The sequence below is a fragment of the Centrocercus urophasianus genome, unplaced genomic scaffold, assembly GCF_019232065.1.
Source record: "Centrocercus urophasianus isolate 14NV4802_14NV808 unplaced genomic scaffold, USGS_Curo_1.0 seq_10, whole genome shotgun sequence".
Classification (NCBI taxonomy): Eukaryota; Metazoa; Chordata; class Aves; order Galliformes; family Phasianidae; genus Centrocercus; species Centrocercus urophasianus.
The window spans coordinates 76351221-76375576 of NW_024884142.1; the positions used below are offsets into that span (position 1 = coordinate 76351221).

Below are 24356 nucleotides of genomic sequence, written 5' to 3' on the forward strand. Positions count from 1 at the left end.
GGCTGCTGAGAGACTTAGTGGGAAGAAAAAAAGCATAAGACTTACAGAGGATTAAAATTATGAGCCCAAGCTCAGCTGTGGAGTCACCCACCCTTTTGTTTATGAAATGGAGACCTCCAGCCAGATCACATACAACCCCCATGCAATAGGCTGCTTACTCAGTAGCCAAAGGGGCTCCTAGGTGGGAGGAGCACCAGTGAGGGCTGATATACTGTACCAGGAGCAGATGCACAAGGGAGATCACTTACTTGTGGATAAAATAGATATTTGTTACATAAAAGTTCTTGATTATTTGTTTCCAAAGCCATTCTCTTGCAGGCATAGCTTGTGATTTTTGGAGTGCATGGGACTGACTGTGATGTATCACAACTTGCTCTACTCCATCCCCTCTTATACCCCTGCCCACAGATGCCCAGAAGATAGCAAATGCATGAAACCTATCAGAGGAGTGAATATAGCAGCTGTTACACTTTATTTCATTATTTTTATTTTTCCTTCAGATTGAAAAAGAAAAGACAGAGAGAAAAGTTACAAAAGGTACTAAAAGGCAACAATACAGGCAGGACATCCACATTCCCATTCATGGGGCCCCCAGGGAAGGCAGTCTGCAGCATCCATGCAGGCAGGAATAGAGCTCTAGGGAAGCACCTCAAAAGCACAGGTGAGGGGCCACGAGGGCTGCATTCCTCCTGCAGAATAGTGGGCTGCAGTTGCCCCTTTTCTTGAGCATGGGCACTTGCTCTGATGCAGTGATGCATCCTGTCCTGCCTTGGTCAGCTCAATCTGGCAGCAGTTAAAAGCTGAGGTGTGCCATCCAAACAAAACAGGCAGTCTCTACAGGAGTGGGAAGAATCAGCAGAGAAATTTGCCTAAGTCAGAAAAAGGGACTTTTGCAGGGAATCACGATGATCTGCCTGAAGCACCTCACCAGAAAACCCAAGCAGTCCTTTGGAGGCAGTGCTGGTGCAGGATGTGGTCCAGCCATGATACTCATGCCAAGGAGCAGGCAGAGCTTGGACAGCATCAGGATGGATACCCCCTCACGTCCTTGCCCAGCCACTCTGCTTGCCTGAGAGAGGCAGTGGATGGGTAGTGGTAGGAGATTCATGTCCCCGCGCCTAGGTGACCTTCAGGCTTTTCCCCCAGGGTCTCACAGCACAGAAAGTACCAGCATGTGCTGGTTCAGTCTATGGCCTCCTATTGAGAGCTGTTCTGACCCCTGGTCTCATCCAAAAAGTGGTACAGTGGAGCAGATTTAAAAATAAAACCAATTTTATATTATTATTCACAGTTGCTCCTCTTGATCCAGACAAGTAAATTACACACTCCCACTTGTACCCAGTCAGATGCAGATTCAAGCTGAAGAATGCTGAGACAATTACTCCCTCCAATGCTGAGACAATTACTCCCTCCACCAGGTACTTGCAATAAAGACTTATCAGATGCAGCAAGAGGAAATGCCTTGTTCCTCTGCCTCACTATGACAGGTGACAGCTTCTCCCATTAGCTGATGCCTTGTAGCACAAAGCACATCTGTGCCTCAAGGCTAGACTCCAGTGGTAACAAGACTTGCTGTGGTTCCTAACTGCTGTAAGACTGTTAATAGAGAAGCTTCCTTCTTGTTTCTTCTGCCAACAGATGGCTACAAGACTCCTTCCTCCCACTTTATGCTACATACAGGAATACCTGCTCCACTGGGACAGAACGGAGGTCTATCTGAATTTAATAGCCAGCCTAATGGGGTAACAGACAACTTGCTGGAGACACTTGATTTGTTGAGTCTGATGATGCCAGTTGTTCAGTATCACAACAGGTGCAGCAGTACTGGGACAATGCTGTGGACAAATGCTGCATATCCCCAAACGGAGGCAGCCTCAGCAGAGAGGAGTACACAGACACACTCATGTTCTTCTCCCTGACGATGCCAAGAGAGAACTGAAGGTGGGCACTCTGCTTCTTTGGATGGCTGAACACAAATCCTTATTCTATAACTTTATTTTAACTCCCACTGTATAACCAGAATGCTCATGCCTCCCATTTCAATCTCATTTTAGATGATATTACTGAGCCAGCAGACTAGCTGGAATGTGGAACTATATCTTCTACTTACCCCATCCTACATCCATCTCCCAGGGTCTTCACTCAAGAAAGCCTGAATTTAATACAATCCTAACAGTCTCAGAGAGGGATCCTCTTTCTTTGCAAGCAGCCCAGTACAGCCTCTGTTTCCAATCCTGTCCTACTTTCTCTGTGGAAGAATGGTCAGGTCTACACCAAAGTACTGTAGACCCAAGTACTCTTGGAAAATTGTTTGGACCTGATCACTTTTCACTGCTGCCATGCAGGCTATACTAGCCCCTGAGCCCCTCAGGGATATCTCCAACTACACATCCATGTGTTCACCTTGGTGGCTGTCCTCGCAGTGTGGAACCTGTCACCTGTCCCATTTTACACTTCAAAGACAAAAATCTCTTCACCTGCTAATGCTCAGATGTGGCAATGCTATGAAACCAGTCACTGCTGCAGAGCTGTATGTTTCCTGCTGCCAGGGAGACTGCATTGCAAAGATGTGTCACTGTCCCCTTCTCCCACGCCCAACCCCCGGGTGTTGCCACATCCCTTCCCACTGCCAGGCAGGCGGTTGGTTGATAGTTCCTGAGGTTTTTGGAGAAATTCCTTCAGTAGGCACATGACGGTTCTTCCACTGGAGCTATTGGGCTCAGCGGCTTCAAGGTGCTGAGGGAACGGAAGGCAAAGGTGGATGGATCATACACAAAGTGAGGCGGCGGGCGGCCTCCGTTGATGCTCTGCGGGGGAACACAAAGAGTGATGAAGTCAGTACTCACATACGCTGCAAGCAGTGAGCTTCTTGCCTCAAACTCTTTCTCACTCCCTCTCTGGTACGATCACACCTCCTTGTATGAGTGGTCATACTTGTACTTGCAGCAAATAGCACCAGCCCAGGCTAGTTTCCTTGCTCCTACTCCTCCTGTGTAGAGTATGCCACCCCTCTCAAGACTGAAGTCTCTGAAATCTAAATCACCAGGATTCATTGTGCCTGTAGCCACTCAGGTATGCAGAACAAGGTGAGAATAATCAGGAGTACATTTTTCAGAGTCCCATCACCATTGCTGGCAGAAGGCAATATATAGATGAGTAAAATTCAGATTCACTTGTCCTTAAAGCAGGGACCTACTATGCTTTTAAAGCAGGCAGATAAACCAGGTCACTTCTGAAGACTCGTTTCTCAGTCCTGTTTTTCAACAGCTCTCCTGTAAGAAATTACAAATCACTGTTTCTCAAACTATGAAGTCCTAGACACACAGAAATTCTCCAGAGCTTTGGTTCCAGACTTTACAGTTTAGGCTTTCATCATTGTTTTTCCTCCCATCCCATTTACCACGTTTCTTCTTACCCATTGTTTTTGTCTTCTCTTCCTCTCTAATTTATTTGACTTGATTCTTAAATTATCTCACTTCTAATCCACCTGCAGCCTCTCTGCTCTTTCCACATTGTAATAGACAAACACGATATTTGTTCCTGAAATCACTTCACACCCAGAAGTATTTCATTAATATTTCTGGTAATCTCCATGCTGGCAGGGCTTCTGTGAGCAAGTTTGATATTCAGAAGCTCCAGAACTTCTTCAGAATCCTGGGGAAACTAGCTGAAGTGCCAGTGCTCAGCATTTTCAGAAATCAGGCCTTCCAGGCCTTAAGTCTAGACTAGGAGGTGACACCTAAGCCAGCTCTGTCTCACACTGGAGTGGCTGTCCAGGCTTCTCATGAGGGCACTTCCCTGAATGCAGTTTGTTCATAAGAAGAGGCAAAATTAAATGAAGACAGATTCCCAGAACAGTCCTGTCTGTAAGGTGGGTACACACATGTAGGACCTGGAGGAGGTGGTATTACCTGTAGAGCACTGGAACTGCCTGACCCATGGTTTAATTTACACATTTCTAGAACAAATAGATGAGGAATGGCTGGGAGATGCTTGGCGAAAATAATAATAATAATAATAATAATAATCCCACCTGAAATCATTCAAGCTTAGGTTGAATGTTGACCTCTAAAGATAGTTCTTCTCTCTTCCCCTGCTGGTGTTCAGAGTATGGTCAAAGCAGATTTAGAGTGAGGATCCAGTGTGATATAATAGAAATGCTGCTCCTCACTAGGTCACACTGGATCCATGAATCCCAGAGGAACAGTGATGCCAAATAGACAATTCAGCTCTAACACATAGGAAGTGTTTTCTATTCATATCTCAGGAACTTTGTTTTAGTGAGCAGAAGCACCAGTGCACTTCAAACACAGGTCTTTCAGACAGAGCAACCACATATGAGATGGCACATGCATCTCTTCCCAGAAAGCTGCCCAAGTGGCCAGGGTCACCCAAAGAGTCACACCAAATTAGACAGCCCTGAAAGCTTCCAAGCCAGGCCTCACACGCAGCAGTCATGGCAGCAGGATGTGGAAGCGTCTACCTCCCAGATCCTGGTCACAACTCAGCGCCATGGAGCAGCCTTCATATCACAAATGGCCTCTCTAAAAGCCAGCACAGGCAGTGCGTTTCTGCCTGTGGATCCCTCCTCTGCAAATTAAGATAGGCACTTGAGAACGGAAAATGCCAACATGGTGCTTGGCATCAGCTGCGACTAGAGTTCCAGACAGCAAATCCTGCCCTGCTTCATCCCTCTGACACCGTGGCCAGCAACATAAGAAACAAGAGAGGCAGATTTAAGGGCCTTTACTCAATAGCCACCTGCTGTGGGGTTATATATGGTGTGTGCTCTGGCAAGCCTCACAGACTGAGGGTAACATAGCAACCCCTATTCAAATCTAAGGGGCAGAATAAATCAGCACATTTGTCCTTCTCCAGAGCAGAGAAGGTCCCCTGCCAGTGCCAAGAGGGAACAGGAACAAAGAACCTGGCAGTCCCCTCCATTTTGAGATGCCAGACAGGATTAGGCAAGGCAGCTGAATCAGTTCATTTCTGGCAAACAGCAGATGGAATAGAGGCTGGGGAAGAATGGGTCCAGAGGACAGATGAAAATCATCCACAAAACTCACCAGGCTTTGGATAAGAAGGAGCCATGAGGCTGCTCTCTAGGCCATCTGGGGCCAAGACACAGAAGCAGAGCACCCTCTCAGAGCACCACAAGGGAGATGGGCACAGAGCAAATGTGGAGGCAAAGTACAAGGACACAAGAAGACAGCAAGATGCAGAGATTCACAGGCAGTTGGGTGGCTGCAAGTAAGTTCACACTGCACCTCACTGTGATGCCTCTCAAGCAGCAACATGATGATGGCTTTTGACAGCGCAACACCACAACTGCAGGCAAGGGCAGGGCAGGAAGGACTTCGTGTCTAACTGCAGGTGTAGGAGAGGCAGTAATGCAATTACCTCCATAAGATGACTGTTCCACAATCGTTTATAACTTTGAGCAGCATGGGGCTCTCTTTTGCCTGTATGGCTGATGACAGAGCAGCAGCTCTGCTAGGGACCTTGATGGAAAGAAGAATGAACACCAGCACCAAACTGGCCCGCTCTTCACAGAAGTTTGTGTTTCATCTGGAGTTTGTATCCTGCTATGGGGATGACTGGCCCTGATATGACTTAGTCCTCGACACCATTTGGGATCTCAGCATGTGGTGGTCTAGCTTTGATGAGCAATGCAAGGCAAAACTCCCTAGATCTGCTCTCAGAACAAGGAATAGGACTGGCTGCCAGAGAGGGAAACACGTTCCTCCTATCCTGCTGCTTGATCCAACTGTCTCCCTGGAATCGGTGCAAGTGTCCAGGCCATCCTGCCCTTCTCCTCATATACCCAGCACCAGCCTGTGATGCCAGAGATGTCACTCTGACTAAGGCAGGCTGTTTGGAATTCTCCAGCTACAGCAGACCCTGGGGAGCTTGCCACAAACCTTCCTGACAGCCCTCTCTGAGCAACCCCAGGCCGACTGCCTCAGCAGCTCCTCAGTGTAAAAACACTCCACATTTGACATTAAAGCCCAGTGTGATCACCCTAGTGATATTCAGGCAGCTGGATAACTTGCATAAAATGGAGCCTAATATGGGCCCTGTGCTAAAAGGGGATCATTAACCAGAGCCCTCAATTTGTTAAGCAACGTATTTACACAGCTGGAAAACAGCCCGAGAAGTAAACCACTGCTGGCAAGAGGGCACACATGCTGGGTTGTATGTTCTGTCACACACACTTGTGCCCACTTGCATACAGTTTGTGCACAGACTTACCTGCTCTCACACACCTCATATTTCCTCCCCCCTGTACATATACATTTTCTCAGTCACTTGTCCACGCTTCTCTCTGCATGAACCAACTTCTGAACTACAGAAGGAGCTTTCCCCACCCATATGGGCTTCATCCACTCACACCTCAACTCACATTGAAGCAGGACAGGGGCTGAGCTCCCTCAGCATCCCAAGGACAGCTCAGAGGAACATAGCTCTTCACTAGTCTTATAGAACTGTCAGGAGCACAAGTTAGTTTCAGTACCTACAAGCATTTGTACACCCAATTCAAGTTAGATTACCCCAAGGGAGCTAATTTGTGTGTTACCCACGTTTCAGGTAACTGAGCATGTACAGCCTTGGTCAGATGAGTTCATCCTCATGCACAGACACGTGCACATTCTCTCCTTCATACACACTTCCCACTTACAAACCTGTACTGTAGTCAGTATTATTACCAATAAATACAGGTGGTAAATAAGCAACTAGGCTTGAAACACATTAACAAAAAGTACTCCTCAAGATGGTATGAACTGTGACTGGATGCAATAATATCAGCAGCTCCCAGAAAGTAGAAATGGACAACTGCTCTATAAATGCATCTACAACACAACTGTGTATTTTGGCAAGAAGAGCCCAACATGTAAAAGGTAAATCTACTAATACAAAACACCACATTGCTCCCAGAAACACCCCCCTTGCCACAATGAAGTCTAGAGAAATATTTAAGGTGCATATAGTGAAATATACTAATTTTGGACTGAAAACTTCATGGAGATGTGGTTTTCTTATTTAGACAAAGTAGAAGCAAGCACAGCCACAAGTACACTTTCAGATGTGGAAATAACAATCACAAAAGGAGAAGAAACATGAAGTTATCTAACACAACAATGGCCTAGAAGAGAGCAGTGGAGCTAAGGATGATACAAAACTACGATCTCCTTAGTACTCTTCGGTTCTCTTTCGTAAGAGCTCTAGCATCCTGGCAGCATCCAAAAATCAGACCAGTTTGTGCACCCTGCCAACCCATTCCCTACTCAGGGCCAAGAGACCACAGGAGTCCCTTCTCTCCTGCCCTTGGACCCCCAGTAGCTGGGAAATGCTGCTGAACTTCATTGAAAGAATTACGCCTTCCAGTGGTGGACATCTCTCAGTGGTGAGTGAATGATCCCTTTACAGTCTGGAGACTGACTTATTGTAAGTCCTTTGGGGTGAAAGGTACCATGTAATTGCAAGTTGTAAAGGCGCATCCGATTCCCACCACCACCCTGTGTGGAAAGGAATAAATCCCCAGGAGAGTCTTGGCAAAGACAGACGCCTGCCCATGATGCTGCCAGTTTGTGAGACATCTGCCTTGCCCAGGGTGAGCAGAGCCAGAGGTAGTGTGCCCACATTCAAGCAATGCACAGAGAGAGCAGAGGCTGGATGACTATGCAGTGCAGCATGGACAGTGCTTTTAATTCCATTTTGCCCTTCTTCCTTTCACCTATGCCAAGTTGTTAGAAAAGAAACTGGTGACACTTCAGCCTTGACGTGGGAAACAATCATGATGTGAGCAAGAAGGGGGGACCCTGGGCCTGCTTCTAGTCACAGCTCTCATCTTGGACGTGGTCCTGACTAAGCAACTTCCCATCATCTATGCCTCAGCTTCTCCTGTGTAAAACAGGAGCATAATGTGTTAACCACAGTCAGGCAGCCAGGATGAATTAACATCTATGTGTTGTAATCTTCAAATGGGAAGTAATTTCCTTTCAATTACAGTCTTGCTTTAGGCAGTTTTCAAGACATTGTCATTGACAAGCAGAACCAGCTTCTCCAGTGGAGCAGCTATTCACATCTAACTGCTTCTTCGTAAGCCTCTGACAATTTATTTAGGTCACAAGCTAGGCGCAGACCAAAAAATAACCTTTCAAAGGCAAACTCCTTCCCATCTGTCTCCTCACTACCTCCAGGTTCACATACAGTTTGATTTCAGAAGATAGCCAGAAGATAGACCATGACGTAATATCAATTTAGAACCACTCCTCTCCCTTCTCTTTCAAGAAAAATAATGATCCACTCCTAATGCTGCTCTAATGAGCAAGAGCAAAACTTTGCAATCAGTGCTGTTTTTTTTCTTTTCTCCATTACCTTTCCTTAAAAACTGAGAGGAAGCGAAGGCCTGTCCTTCTCCACCAACATAAGGCTGCCTAACACCTACTTCCTTCTGTGCATTACAAAGACCAGTTCAATCGTTTACAAACACAATGTGTTTCTCTTAGAAAGGAAAAAAAAATCACCACCAACAAAAAAACAATTATCAAACATTTGCAGAAGTGTGTGCAGAATTGTCAGATGGCAACTACCAAACTTAGAGAGGTGCCACCAGATAGGCAACATAGAACTTCTTGTAAGGCACTTCAAAGGGCCAGGCAAGCACTGGTTATTTGCTCAAGAGCAGAAATAGGCCAGCTCCAGTTCCAGGTCCTCACTGGCACCAGTGTAACAAGTCTTCCTTCTCACCCCCATACATCTTTGAGATGTGTAGCTGAGAAAGCTGACTACAAACTTTGATTTTGCTTGCCTTACACTCTGGAGGGTGCACAATGAAAAGGCACAGATGGGTCACTTGGAGGGGCAGATTTTCAGCGCTCACTGGCTAATTTGGGGAACTCATCATCCTAAGGTGTCAGTGAAGATTACGTTCTGAAAGCTACACAAATCTCTCAGGAACAAAGGAAATGTGGATTCATTCAACTTAACTGCAAGATGTGTTTTATCACCACCCTCTTTCCCAACAAAGAATGGCCTGTGCTTTCCTGTACACACCTGCAGCAGTTCCTGCACAACACCCATAGTCCACATATTCCAGAGTACAAGGAGAAGGCACAAGAATACTCTCATCTACACATAAGTAGAACCTCTCTCTCTTCCCCAGCTTCCTCTCTTCAGCCTTCTCTGCATGGTAAGAACATCCTACCTACCTCAAGTGACTGCAGCCTGCTGCCCTCACAATCCCTTCAGGCCAGGAGCCCCAGGTAGGGTTCCTCCTTCAAGGCCTGTATGTGATGCACACTTGGGCATGTGTGGCTTCCAGTTTGCGTGAGGTCAGGGTAAGACTCTTCCCTCCAGCCAGGCAGGCCGGCACAGAGCAGCACACCGCTTTCAACTTAAAGGGAACCCAAATTAAAACTGCTAAGTGAGTATTAATTATCCTGGCATGAGCAGGCTGCAAACACAAGCTGACGCAGCGCTCTTGCCTCTGGTCAAACTGCTCCAGCTGTGGAAGCCAAGCGCAGGAAGTGGGTGTATTATGGGAGGTATGTGTGAGAAAAGAAGATTATGGCACTGGGGACTGGGAGAAGGATTGGGTGCCAAGTTCCCACAGCCACGTAAACAAAGGGGAGCAGGGAGCAACAGGGGTGGGCGTGGATGCAGTGGTAAAAGACGTGCTTGATCTACCATCTTAGATTTGAAAGTCCATCAGAGTAAGATAGTGGAAGAGTGGATGACCCTCCAGCTGTCTTCTACCCTTCTTTCTCTGCACCAGCATAGAGGTATAACCAAAAAGCTACCAAATTCATTTCTCAGTGACATGTGATTTGCCACCCTGCAAGGCCCTTCTTAGCCACACATCCCAGCTCCTGAACCACAGCCACTACCTCCATTCTATGACTCCTCACCCTTGCTCCTAAACCGGACCCACAACCCAAGCCATACTGCAAACACAAGGGCAAAACTGAAAATAGGATCACAGAACCCTGATTCACCAACTACTCACTCCTTTTCCAGCGCTGTATGGATTATGAAACTCTCAATTACTCCTGAGCATCTATTCTGCAAGCACTTACATGGCTTAATGGGTGCAGGGGCATACATGGCGTGGATTTATGAAAAGCAAGAAGCAATGAAAATTCTTCTATTTAATGGAGCAGAGTAAAGAGACAAATCCCTCCTCGAGATGCTATGGAAAGTCTGAAGGCTAGTTAGCCTTTGCCATAAAATCCAATAAAGGCAGTGCTAAATAAAACAATGTCTGGAGCCAGATATTTGGGATAGTTTTTAAACAGAGGCATTCCCACCTCAGCTAGACTATATCCCTCCCCATGCTGCCTTCTGTCAGAACTTACTGAGATCAAGGCCTTACGTTCTCCAGGGCCAGCCATCAATACACAGATCTTCAGCAGGTAGTTCACTGGCTTGGCTGACAGAAACATGGAGGGAGCTGGTATCCCCAGAAGGCCAGTAGATATTCATGCCTTCACTTCACAGAGGACCTTCTCCATTTTGTTCAGCAGAGAGTTGCCCATTATCTGGAGAAAAATGCCTGTCTAGGACTCTGCCTAGCAAGTAATTCAAGGATGTGAGCAAGGTGAGCCTCTCTTGCTGCTCCTAAAGAGCAAGATTTGGTTTAGGCATTCAGACACATACTAAACACAACCAGGAGTGACAGACAAACTGTCAGCAAGCCGCCTGAGATATCAGAGCTGTTTAGACTGCGTGGTATGGTATGAATAAGAATGCAGCTCAAGGAATGCGGTCTGTAGATCAAAGCCTATTTTCTGGTTTCTCAGTTTAACTCTGAAATTGCAATCATGATATTTTTTTTATGCTTATTATTTAGCAATGCTCGCAAAGTGCCTTGGGAATCTACAGTGGAAGGAATAACATATTGTACGTATGTACATGCACAAAGAATCTTCTGACTTGTGAAATCTTTACTGTTTACCATGCAGCGAGAAACAGGCTTGCACCTAATCTTGCTCTGTCAACTTGCATGCCTCATATTTATGAATATCTCAGGCCTCTGCCAAGACAGCTCAGCTCTAAGCTGAGAAGGTCCTCTGTTTTAGGAGGATATTCAGCATGTTTCTGCATTGGCCGTTTAGGCTACAAACATGAGAGATAAGAGTCAGGGAAGTCATTCCTGGGATCTGGCCACCGTTCAAGCAGGGGATGTTCTGAAGAACTGATAAGATCAATGCAAGAGTACAAGCGGTTTATGTTCCAATTTAAAATTCCTATTTTATTTTGTACATAGCAGAAAACACCTATCTGATCAGGCAAATTATCAGATTGGCCTTGAAATCCTTAATCTCTGCCTGTCCCAACAAGAGTTCTCAAGATAGCCAGGGGCTCACCAGTTGTGTATTCTACCCACCTCCCGCACCTGAGATAAGCCCAGCTGCTGCCCCTGAGCTAAGCTCCATCCACCTCTTTCAGAGACTATCTGCAGGAGTTCATGACGGAAAAACAAGGTACATGACTGAAGTGGAAGCCTTGCCCCAAGAGGGTCTGGACAACAGAAGACTTGTGATACTATAGATAGATTCTGGAAGATGCATCTCTGCATTCTGCAGAGCTAGCTGCATCTGATCAAGCAAGGTCGAGGGCTGAGGAAATTAAGTTCCACAAACACATGCTCATACAATCATCCTCCTTCCAAAACCAAGGACATGCCTCCACGTAACACTCAACCATACTCTTCTTGTTAAAATACACACACATACACGAGCTCCTCTCACTCATACCTAACACCTTGCTTCCACTTACAGACAAGACACTGGCTGACACACTGAGATATGAGCAATCAAATCTGCATACAGACGCCCGCTTCACTGGGCAACACCTCTGTGTGCCCATGTCTACCCCTCACTTTGCACTGAAGCATTCTATGTTACACGTGCATCCATACAAATCCATACTTCATACACTCACTGTCACCTCCAATTTATCCCCACTTGCCTACCCATAGGGCCTGATTCTCCTGTTCCATTATCCCTTACTTAGGGCGGATGGGCAGAGGGAGAGAAGAGAAATTGAATAAGTATTTTCTCCTTACTACAGGCCCTGACCTCTCACAGCAGTTATTATCCAAAACATTTCACATGTGACTAAGCTGCTGCTGCTGTCTTGGGCTTGTCATACTTCTATTCCATCACCTCACTTAAGAAGAGCTGCTTAGACAGTGGAAAGGCTGTAGCCTAACACCACTGGAAACCGAGGTACAAGAAATAAGGAAAAGGTGGCATCTTAGCATTCAAACAGCATGCAGAAAAGCAGAAGCCAACCGGGGACACTGGCTCCAGAAAGGCTCCCAAGGAATACAAACATTTCCAAGGAATGAAAATACTCTGGTACCAGATGGCAAAGACAGTGTCTCTCTATCTAACCCTCCTCAGCGAGGCTCTTCCAGAAGAAGAAGGAGGAACAGCATAGATGGGATGATGCATGAGAGTACATCACTTTGTGTCCTGACGTATCAGCAAAGCCCTGAGACATCAAGATAATAAAAATATCAGCCAGGAAGAACACATTTTTAAGAGCATGTTATCTTACAACCACATGAGACACTGCCTTCAGCAAAAATAGCATGAAAATGCTTCACTGATATCACAGTGCTAAGCATGCCTACTATCTAGTTGGTCATTTGTCCCTGCAGTGTGAGGGTTACGCTGACAATAAGATACGCAGAAAGCAGCAGAACATAGCAAAAAAAAAAAAACCAACAAAAAAAACCAAAAAAACAAAACCAACAAACAGATCTCCGATTCAAATCCTTTCAAAAAAAAAAACAAATAAATAAAAACAAAAAATAAAAATGAGGCAGCACTGCTTCTCTGCTGGCCTGTTCCTCAGATCAGTTCATTCACTGCATCTCCATCCACTTCTACTCTGTCTGGATGTGGTTATCCTGCCTAAGATCACTGCAACTCTTCAACTGTGCTGAAACAGGAGCACTGTACACCAGGACTTCCCAGGGTTACAGCAACACAAGTTCACGTGATGACATTTCCTGTTCAGACATGCAGACAGTTGTCAGATTCCTCCTGTAATAACTCAACAACCCATTTGTGAGATCTCCCTCAATTTCTTCAAACCCACTACAGTAGCAGTCACAACACTAAACCTCTGTTAGCAATCAGAGCAATAGAGAACCAGGCTTATAACCTGGCCTTCTGCTATCACCCCTTGCAAAAAGCTGTATTTAGTAGGGCCTCCGAAGAGCCCTCCCAAGGGCACTAAAGTCTCTGGTGTGCCTTAAGTTACTGAGTGCTAAGGAAAAAGCCAAAAATCACAGAATGAGGCTGGCAGGTGCCTGTGGAATAGGCATCTAGTTCAAAGCCCACATTCTGAGAGTGGTTAGTTACGACATGCTACCCAAGGCTGTGTCCAGGCATGTTTTGAGTTTCTTCAAGCGACTCCACAAGCTCTCTGGGCAACCAGAATTTCCTGTGTTTTAGTTAGTGCCCATTATCTCTTGACCTTTCCCTGGGCACCGCTGAGAAGGAACTTTGTGCCAAGCATATCTCACTGGCTGGATTGAGGTTTCCCTTTGTGCGGCAAGCACAACAACATCCTTCAGAGGTATGGACCTCTCTCAGCTGCTTCCAGAGCAGAGGCACCTCAACAAGATATTTGGCTGGGGGCCTGCTGCCTCCTCCCTAAGCTGTGTACACAGAAGTGAGTACTTGGAATTGCTTGAAAAACAGGAGCAAAAATGCTCATTTACCCAACACCTCTGCTACCGCGACAGATCAATTGGAGACTGAAGTATCATTTGCTATTGTCATGGAAACCGCACGAACAACTCAGGTAGTGACACACTGTACCAGCTCAGCAAGGCTGGCCAGAGAACATGGATGCTGTGCCATCTGTCAGAAAGGTGTGCTCTCCATTTCTGCTATTTATTTTAGCGTGAGCTGACATGAGCTCAGCAGGGAGCGGAGGGATGATTCTGTCTCTCAGATTCTCAGAGGCACATAGAAAGCTGCAATAACGAGCTCATGGTGCTAGAGGAAACAGCTCTGAGGTGCCCTTGAAATCCCAGGGGCTGTAGGGCTCCTAGCAGTAGCAGTACTAAAGTTAACTGTAGCCTAGGGACACACGGGAAAAAAAAAAAAAAAGAACAAGGAAAGTATGAGGGACAAGTCTAAAAGGAAGGTGGTAAATCCATTGGAGTAAAACACAGCAGCTGCATTAGCATAGGTCAGGTACAACCTGATGCTCAGAATCAGAATGCTCAGAGGGCACAGGAGGAAACAGCTCAAGTAAAAACAATTCAGGCAGCTGCACAAGAGAATACAAAGCAGATTGGGATTAATAGCGCATCAGAAGCATCAGGTCATGGTGGAGCTGGAAGACAGGACTGAAGTGCTCTAGATGAATGCATATGAGAGGTGAGAGAAACACCATGCAGCTGAATACAAGGCTTTAAGCCACTCCTACTTGCTCCTCCTCTCAATAACAAAAGTCACCTACAAAGCGGTGATGGACAAGGGCACCCAACTGCATGCAAATACAGCAATTCTGGGTACACAAAGGCATCAGTCCCTGTAGGGTCCTAGTCTGCTATTCATCCCTCCTGCAAGGCATCCTTGCTGGTTATAATTACTATGTAGTAGTTTCACTGTAAAATTCTTCACTACAAGCTGGTTTTGTTCACGTATTGCAAATATGAGAAGGATTATGTGGGATTCTGTAGACTTAACCACTTGCTTTGGCTGCAATGTACAAGGCCACACACCTCCCTGCAGTGCCACACAGCACTGACTGAAAAAAAGCCAAAGTACCCACAGAGGCTGGCTAAAGAGTCAAGGGATCGTGTACTAGGGACAAAGCCTAAGAGGTGCAAACAGCATGACATGGAAGAAACCTAGACCTGCTACGTTTCTGTGCACTCAAAAATAGGAGATGCTCAGACACTGCAGTGTCATTCCATCTGTAAAGCCATCCAAGTGATCTAGACTGTCATCTGGAGATCACCCATCCCACATCCCTTACAGTTCTGCTGACATCAGTGCAGCACATAGCTACAGTCCTTGCCTGGACTACCTACCAATACCTCTCATCCATGTCAAGCATCACTGGACAACCTGGATCAACATTTCTGCTCAAGAAGGATCCAAACGACTCTCTACAGGACAGCTATGCATAAGTGTATGAATTCATAGCACGAGATGTAGAGTTCCTCTCCAGTGAAGCAGGAACCCATGGTCCCCAAAATGGAAAATATTGTTAGCTTCATTAGAACCCAATTTAAGTCTGCAACTACCATTTATCCTCCAACTTTGTAACTTTTGTTATTCAACTGATCAAGCCAAAGAAACCTCCAGAGATAATCTTCTTGGCACAGGTTTTCAAGGACTATCACCACATTCAGAAATATGTGGAGAGATGAAGTGCACCACAAAAGAGCAACTTACACGAATTTTAATAACTCTAGTCTTCATTCCACAATTCTTCTTCAGCAGCATCTTCTGAAAGAGAAGTAGAATCCAGGGATTAGTAGCAGAAGCATGAGGGAACAAAGAGAGAGAGGTTGCAGGAAGTCTCGCCTTATTAATGCCTAATTACCAAACAAGATGGATAGATGGATGGATGGTTTAAGTGAGATATGAAAGACAGGAATACATGAATCATCAGAAGTGGCCATCAAGGAATCAGCCTAACCTGAGATTCTAGGATAGCCTAGACAGTCCTCCAGCACTGGCCAATACACCAGGTTTCAATAGAAAGCAGAAGGAATGCCAGAGAAAGAAATGAAACAACTGCTTAAAAGGAAGTCTCTTCCTAACTTCTGCCAATTAGTGGTTAGTACTCCACCCTGAAGCAGGTGAATTTGTCTTCCTTTTATGAAGAAAAAAATAGTCTTTTTAACGTATAGTGGATGCTCCCATTATTTAACAGCAAATTTCATTATGTTTACTTATTTAGAATTACAAAATGAAGCAAAAGTACCTGCCCACAGTCCTAAATCCCTTTGCTATACAATGAAGAGCTATTAAAGCTGTCTTAACATGAACCACACGACCTAGCAAACAGGATATACCTAAAACAGTAATTACTCTGTGTCATTTCAGAAATAAGCAGGTGAGGTGCAGTTTTATGCCAGTTCTGAGGCAGCGCTTTCAAAGTTGGCAAGTGAACAAAATAATTCTTTCTCCTCAAAAACAAACAAACAAGCAAAACAAAACCCTCAAAGTGGAAAAACAAGGTTTGAAACCACTTTCTCCATTAAAAGTACTCAACTACACTGTTCATAGTTAAAATCTTATTGATGGGGATACATCAGGCAAGAGATTCTCTGTCAACCTTTGAAAGAAGTATTTTCCTAGCTCTTGTTTTCTACCTTTCCAGTTGGAAAGCTATGTGATGTGTGGAAAAACACTTCCCTCCCACAAGCACACTTTAACAAAGCAAATGAAGTGTTTCCCTAATTGTATTAATAAGACAGAAAACTTGTGGAAGAACATCCCTCCATCCTACTAACACTGGCAGTAAATAGTAAGTCCTTACTGCTTCCTTGCTCCTTTTGGTTCACGTCTTCCTTCTTTTTCCAATTAAAAGAAAAAAGAAAAAAAGCAACACAGTAAAGGACTAGAAACTCGAAAAAGCTTAAAAAGAAGCCACACAACAAAACACGTATATACGCACCCCCACCTCCAAATTCAGAAACAAAAAAAAAACAACAAAAAAAACCCAAACAACTGGCAACAGTGCCCAGAAGAACAAACACTTTTTTTCCATAGAAAGTACTTGTGCAGTAGGAATCCTGCTCCTCCAACAGTTTTCTGCCATTCTATGCTCCACAAACATCTTTGCAGAGCTAATCTACACACGCTCCCCTAAGCTGGAAAGGGGGCTGGAAATCCACATTTCTACACACACCAGCTACTCAGATCCAAAATCCAGCCCTCAGCACACTCAGTGTGCACCTCTATGTCTGGCAAAGAGACGGACTCTGCAATGCATCTTGAAGCCTGTGCATGTGTACTTTGGTGTCTGAGGAAAGTACAAACATCCACAGAGGTGAACGTAAGTGCTACAATGATTTCTGCAATTTTTCTTTTAATGCTTTTGCAGATAAATCCCAATCTTACTTCTGTTAGTCATCAGAGGGCTCATGTGTGGCCACACCCAATGCCTCTGCCGTTCAGTCTGACTTGGAAGCCCAGGCTGCCATGTCAGCACAGACCCAGGGTTTCTAACCAGAAAGGACTCAACAGGTCTCTGCACAAACCAGGTAAGGTAGATAACAAATGCCACGAGCCCATTGGTGGGATAAAACGTGCAAGAGAAAGTGGAGTCAGGTAATGAAAGTGAGAATTGGAACTCATGGTGCCAATCCCCACTGTTGGAGGGAGGAACACCGTTACAGCAGGATGTATCCTGCCGTGCCCATTTAACTACAAGTTGGAAAATCTGTGTGGTTGTGTAGACTCTCTGCTTCTTCAGACAGCTGTAAAGCTCAGCTTCACAGTACACTTGGGTGAATCCCCAGGGATGGTGGGGCAAGGCAGCAACACTGCATTCTGCAGTGCCTCAGAAGCACCATGGGATCCTGTGCTGAAAGGGGAAAAGCAAAATACTTTCCAGTGTAACCCAATGCCTAGCAAGGTCCCATACCTTGGTCCCCTTATGATTCCATTAGGGTGCCAAAAAACTCACTATTTCCCATCTACACATTAGCAGAGGCAGCAAGACCTTAAATATATTCACTCTGGCCTCATATTAGGACAACTAGAGAGGAACAACAGAGATAGTAATTACACCTTTTAGAAGACATGACAAAGACTGACTGAAAAGTCTGAACAAGCCGTGGGTGGATGACAACCAGCCAGACTTCACTAGGAGGAATTCAAGTGCTCAGCTGTATCTGAAGTCCTACGCTTCTGGCAGAAAACAGAGGTGCTCTTTTCACTGATGCTGTCATGCCAAGTCTTAATGGTAAAAGGATCTTAACGCTATTTGCTACAGTTCAAGGATGGTGGCATTTTGTATTAAAAACAAGATGCTCTACAAAACAATTTGTGTTAGCTGTAATCTCCAGTGTGCTATTTGATAGACTCGATACTAAAATCCAAACATGATACCCCTTCATCTGCAATTTGTAAATATGGAGCACAAACCTCAGCAGAGGAAACCCTCAGGAATAGCTGGGTTTTCCTGTTACTACTTAAACTGGAAGCATGGCAAGACCACTGATGCTGTGCTCTTCCAGCTTTACAGCAAGAGTCCAAGAGAGTCAGTCAGAAGAAAAAAACAAAAAACCACCAGGAGGAGGAACAGAAGGGACAGAGAACAAGCAAGCCACATGATCCTGCAGCTGAGAATGAATAAACAGAAGGCCAGTTACTGAATATTATTCTATCTAACCAAATTGCTTCCACCTCACTTGCAGCCACACACTCCCTGCACCCAGCACAGTAAAGCCATGCGTTAGAGAACGTAAGCAACACATCTTTGTAGGGCTTTCCATCACTTGGTTTTCTCTCTCCTTGCCAAACCTGAGCAGAGTTTTGGAGAAGGAAGCTGCAATGCTGTAGTGCCTAGCAACAGCTGGGGACTTTCCACAGCAGCCTCTCCTCATCCTCCCTTTGGAGCTGGCCATGAGACAAAGCAACTCATTAACTCCTATTTACATAGATACAGGCAGAGCTGAAATAACATTTATTTGCCTACATGATTTGCAGTAGCCTACAGCCAGGGGGAACAGCCCATAAAAAAGGTGACACATTCAGTTTATTAATCAGCTTAGTAACCCTGGGATTATTCCTAACTCCCAGGCCAATCTGGAAGAGCAGTTTTGTTTCCTCTCTTTTCAAGAGCTATGACAGGGAGAAGAGCAGAGATTTGCTGAAGGTCATGTAGAATATTAATAGCAGAGCTGAGAATAAACTGTAGAGTTTGGTTTCTGACATTCTTTGTTCCACCTGCAATAAAAGAAATGGAAGAAAAAGAGGAGAGGCTCAGCCTCTCTATTTCAATTAAAAAGTCTCTCCTGCTGGTCTCAGACAGAAGCATTGGCATCAGAGCTGAAACCTACAACCTGGGAGCACTATTACTTACATGGTGGAAAGTCTGTTTTATGATCTGCCGTTGTTTCTGCTTAAAAGAAGGAAATGACATGGCTAAGGAAACGTGGAAAGTTTTTTTTGAAGACACAAGAGTTAATGCTTCACTCTAAAAACACATTTGAATTGGAACATATTAGGGTTAAAGTCCCAGAAAACAGCAGAATCAGTTCAGGCTAAGAACCCTCCCACCCATCCCACCTCCTGTTACACAAATGCTCTCTGCTTGTAACTCAGCAACTCCCTCCCTCTTGGATCTGGATCTAAAAACGAAGCTGCAGGAATTGGAAAGTATCACTTCGAGGGTTACGTGTTTACAGAGTAACACACTGTAATGAGCCCTTGAACTGGTACACACAGCTTTGCGGGATGTCACCACCACGTCAAAACACCACACTGACAGCAGAGATGAACCACCACGCCTGCCTCACAGAGTGCACAGCCCTCTCATTCAGCCTCATTTCAGGAAAGATCTCCAGTCAGGCAGCAGTGCCTAACTGAAGCCCTCTAACATCAGTTTGAACAGTCACAAACCTGAGCCAGACAGCGAGGGCTGCACGCACCTCACAGCTTATACAAAGCGCAGCATCACACAGATGGCTGTAGGATATACTAGCAAACAAAGCATATAGATACTGTTACTGCAAGATCCTTCTAGGAACGGTGCAATCCTCAAGAAAGGGGAATTTCTGTCACGCTACTGAGGTTCAAAATAAATATTTACTATGCTGGCTAAGAACAGTTCAAAATCAGGTATCACAGCTTAATTTTCAAATACTGGAGCCTGGTGAATTGCTGGAATCAGTGTACAGTGCAAAGTGCCAACTTGTATGTTAGTAAACACCTTTCACCTCACACCTCCTTTTTATATTTCTGTTTTTCTGCACATTTCTGTTTTTATAATGGTTTCCTTTTTATTATCTCCACAGGACAAAACAACAGCTCTGTTGCTTACCTAATTCTATTATTTTTTTTTTAATTATTATCATTCGTTATTATACTTCATTACCTGGTTGTAGCTTTAAATCTAACGGCCTGTAAGCTGTTGGATACAGCTCAAATATTATTTTTCCACACCAGTTTAATTGATTTGGTGCAAGAGTGCTTAGAAACTTTCAGTGCAAGTTAACCCATCATTTAATTTACTTTAAATCAGCACATTTCAAACTCCATATACTGATACGCAATCACCTTGTTCCAACTTAAAGATTTTGAAGGGCTTTTTCACTTCTTTAATGAAAACGATTTCAAAGCAGTAACAAAATAAAACTGTGTTTACCAGGTTTGCTACAATTTAACTTCAAATCAGGCTTCTGGAAGAACATTAATCAGAAGGAACAACAAGGCAGTCAAAGCTTGAGTGTCTATCACAGAGAATGTAAATGTAGAAACAGACAGATGATTTGCCTTTGTTTGGAAAAAAGAACTCAAACAGGAAAAACTGCAAAGCCCCAGGAAACATCACAACAACACATAAACTGCACACTTGAGGACAGAACAGAAGGCTGAGGTAGAAGGAGTACGGGAAGGAAGAAACTGTGCCCAGCAATGGTTTATCCATGAAAGACCAAAACCAACAGAAACTGAACAAATCAGCTTTGCAGCCTGAGAAGGGAAGGGCAGAAATGGTCACAGCATGCTTCTTGTGGCAGGAGGTGAAGTAGACACCAGTGCAGAAGCAACACTGCATGAGCTCCAGCCCAGTGCCACAGCAGAAGGCACCAAGGTGGCCAGAGTAGCGCATCATGCGGCCTTTCCTCCTGGGAAGGTGTGCAAGAGTTGGGAGCTGCTCAACCTCCTCTCCAGCAGCCCCAAAGCCAAATTTTGGCTGCACTCTGCCTGCCATGCCTGAGGAAATTTCAGGTGCAAGGCTGGGGTGCAACTGTGGTGGGTAGAGGGTGTTCAGATCCTGAGCAAATTGCGTGCCACCTGCCCCCGTCCACCATATGGCTCAGAGTGGCCAGCCTAACGGGCCACAGGGACAAGAGGCTCCTGAATTAAAAGAAAGGAACTGGCTACTACCAATGGTAACATTCCAATGAAGTGAGGCATGAAACCCCACATGCCTCAAGCTGAGTCCAGCAGCAAGGCTGAAGCTCTGACGTGTCCTTTCTACAACAGCTCCAGCCATCTCTTCACAAAACCACCACTGATGAGTGCAGGCATGTCCCAACCAAGCAAGTGGTGCTGAGCCACTGGCCCAGGTAGCAAGGGAACCGAACTACAGCTCCTCTCATTTCTCTTATAGGGTGACAGGTGCCTGCAAATACAAAGCCAGGTCTTCCATTCTGATCAGCTTAGAAAGATAGCACGCAAAAGACTTTTTAAGCTGTTTTAGAGGCTGATGTCAGGCTTTCTATTTAAATTCCTTGGCACTGAGCAGTGCTGCTATGGGATGAGCATCACCTCTTAACTCTGCAGTATAAGAGCTGCAAGTAAAAAGGGTAGGTCATTGGCTGTGCAGCTGTACAGGAAAGCAACTCCAGCTGGCTGTAGCCTGGAGTCAGGGGTATAGCACAGGGACATGCAGACACCACCAGGTGCACGACCTAGCTATCCTGCAATTGGAGTGTTCAGGCTCCCAGGCACATGTGACTTTAAGGGGGCAAGGTGTTCCCAGCTGTCACCTAAGGTTGCTCTGCATGCACATTACCCCCTGTGCAGCCTTTGACCAGGGATGCCCTGTGCCAAGGCAATGCCCACACGTGCAAGACTACCACAAAGGTTCTGCCCCATCCCTGCAGCTGGGCAGCATTAGGAAAGATCCATTTCAGCTACAGCCTTAAATCACAACTATCATCTGTCAGAAACTGGACACTGCTCCAGCAGAAGTTAAGCAGCCTCAGGGCACTCTAAAATACAAGTCAACCCAAGCGGTTTGGCCAGCAGGCTCTTGCTACAAAAACAAACTCCAGCATCCAAAGGCTGTAAATTCTGTGGTAATATTTTGGAATATCCTGAAAAGCCTCTGAACTTTCTAGAAAGTTATTTCTATTTCATATTCCATGGAATTAGTCACTAAAACATTTTAATTTTTTCTGCCACAACACTTATCTTCAAGCTGAAACTCCTTCAAAACATTAACAGATTTGGTCTGTGAACATCATTATAAACAGCCCCCACCTCTAACAAATGGAGGAGCCCCAGTTTTTCAGGCAACACCCCTGGCCAGCAAACAGTATGAACCCAATGCCTCTATTACGGTGTAAACACTAACTGCTTAGTGTCTATGCACAGAGAAAATGCTGATTAGCAAGTGATTGCTAAGAATAAATTCAAACTAGAAAAAAAAACCTCACAAAAATGTGTACCATGGGGTACTCGTCAAGGATGATACACCATGAAAATCACAAAAAACCAGAGGGGTCACAAAATCCCCTCCAGCATGATGCCCTTAAGTCTCTTTATTTGGTGCATTACTGGGAGGCACTGGGCTGCCACTACTAAGACCAATGGGTGAGAACTAACAGCAAATATGAAATGGCCCTGAATCACAGGTCAGTTTTAACTGCAGGTATGGTACGTCTTCCCACAACGGATCACTCTCTAAACAAAAGCAAATCAATCAAATCTAAATTGGAAAAGATGCACAAATGATTGCAATGAGTGGCACCTAATGCTCAGGGCAATGCCTGCTGCAGAAGGATCTGAGTCAAAGCCTGGACAGCAAGGTCTGCCACCTGGCAGAACAACTGAATTCCCACCACTCCCAAGGCCCAGGGAGCAGATAACATTATTCTTCTTACAATCTGCTCTTTGAAGCTCTCTGAATATCACACTAGAGCCACAGCTAATGTAAACACTGTTACCTACTTACACAATTATGGCCTACACAAACAGACTTCTTGCCTGTCTGTAGATGACTCTGGTTTTCTATTGCTCCTTGGTCATCTGTGTGGCATACGATTTCTAAATATGCACTGGATCCATATGAAGCCCTGTCTCCCTAAACAGGGATCAACAGGCGAGATTTGCTCTGACACTTGCACCACTAGCACTTTGATTTGAATGGAGAGGAGATATTGGGATAGGAGAATGGAACACTCTATATAGAGCATCTCTGGCTCGGCCGCCACTTCCCCTGCTGGTCTGGCAGAGTCTGAGTCTGCTGATCTGCAGGGTACATCAGATGGTTCATCTATTCACTCCTCGCCAATCCCAAATCCCTTGCTGAGTTTTCTTTAAGGCCTGAAAAAAAAAATAATGCAGAACTCCATTTGTTCAGGAAATGGACCTGACTGAAAACTCCGGCAACCTGTGGAGTAACAAAAATATGAAGAAGGGGCAGGATTCATTAATTTCCTATCACTCACCCATACACACTGAAGCTACCAGAGCTCAAATGCTGGGCTCACCCCTCCTGCTCACTAGAGCTTAGGAGGGGAGGAAGGGTTTGGTTTCACAGCTGGCAGGCATGGTAGTAGCTCCTGAGAAAAAGCTCACAAGGATTTAAATTCAGGGTTGCCAATGTGACCTTTTCCTCCCTTCACTCCCAGCTTTGGCTCCAAAGCTGTCCACGGGGAACATCCAGTCGTCTAACATATCATCTGATGTCTCTATACTTTGTCTCACTTCTGCTGTTCCAACTCGTGACCATTAACCAGAGCCTTGTCTTGGACACAACTTCAAAGCCCTCCCTCCCCGCAGAGTTTTGCCACAGGCAGAGCGAGGGCAGAAGGCACTCTGCCTCCTGCAGCAGCACTAGGGGCTCAAAACAAGCAGCCTCAACCCCTCCCGATGCTTACTGTTCAAGTCCTGCCTCCTCAGTGCACCAAGAAGGGGTTAAAACATTAGCACAAGTCAGACCATAGAGTAAACACAGTTTCCTGTGAGCAGGAAGACACAGAGAGGGCTCTGAAAAATCATACAGCTGTATAGCCTGGGAAAGAAATAAAATGCAAGAAAAGTCAGTGCAAGGTACAGACTTGTCAGACGTGACATTGCAAAGACACAAAGAGGGCCGTTCCAACCCCAAGGGACACAGGCACACCAGAGGGTGTCCCTGACGCTCTACCAGCATCCTCAGCTAACTGAGAATCTGACCATGTCCTCCCTCCAAAGGTTCTGTGGTTTCACAAGCCAGCCACAGGACCCCCCACACACCAGCCAGCCAACAGACGGAACATCTGGGGCAGCAGGTTTCGAGAAGAGTGCTCACTCTCACAGGTTCTGCCCAGCAGAGGAAAACGGAATTGTACGTGTGGAGAGCAAACAAAAAAAACCAAACCAAAACAAAAAAGCTCAACTGCTTTGGGGCTCTTGATTTTT

At 45.4% G+C, this 24356-nt stretch overlaps 1 protein-coding gene across 3 annotated transcripts in view; it reads right to left on the reverse strand.

The window, feature by feature from the left end:
* Positions 1 to 449: 449 nt before the first annotated feature.
* Positions 450 to 24356, reverse strand: part of LOC122161283 — a 52270-nt gene continuing 28363 nt past the window's right edge. The window contains exons 4-5 of one of the 3 annotated variants that reach the window (XM_042820616.1): positions 15438 to 15488; positions 450 to 2807 (exon numbers count right to left, since the gene is read on the reverse strand). In XM_042820616.1, the coding sequence (XP_042676550.1) occupies positions 2679 to 2807; positions 15438 to 15488 (180 nt within the window). In that variant the 3' untranslated portion in view covers positions 450 to 2678. Of the gene's footprint in view, positions 2808 to 15437; positions 15492 to 24356 lie in introns of all 3 variants that reach the window. The other 2 variants (XM_042820608.1, XM_042820627.1) reach the window with 2 other exon arrangements.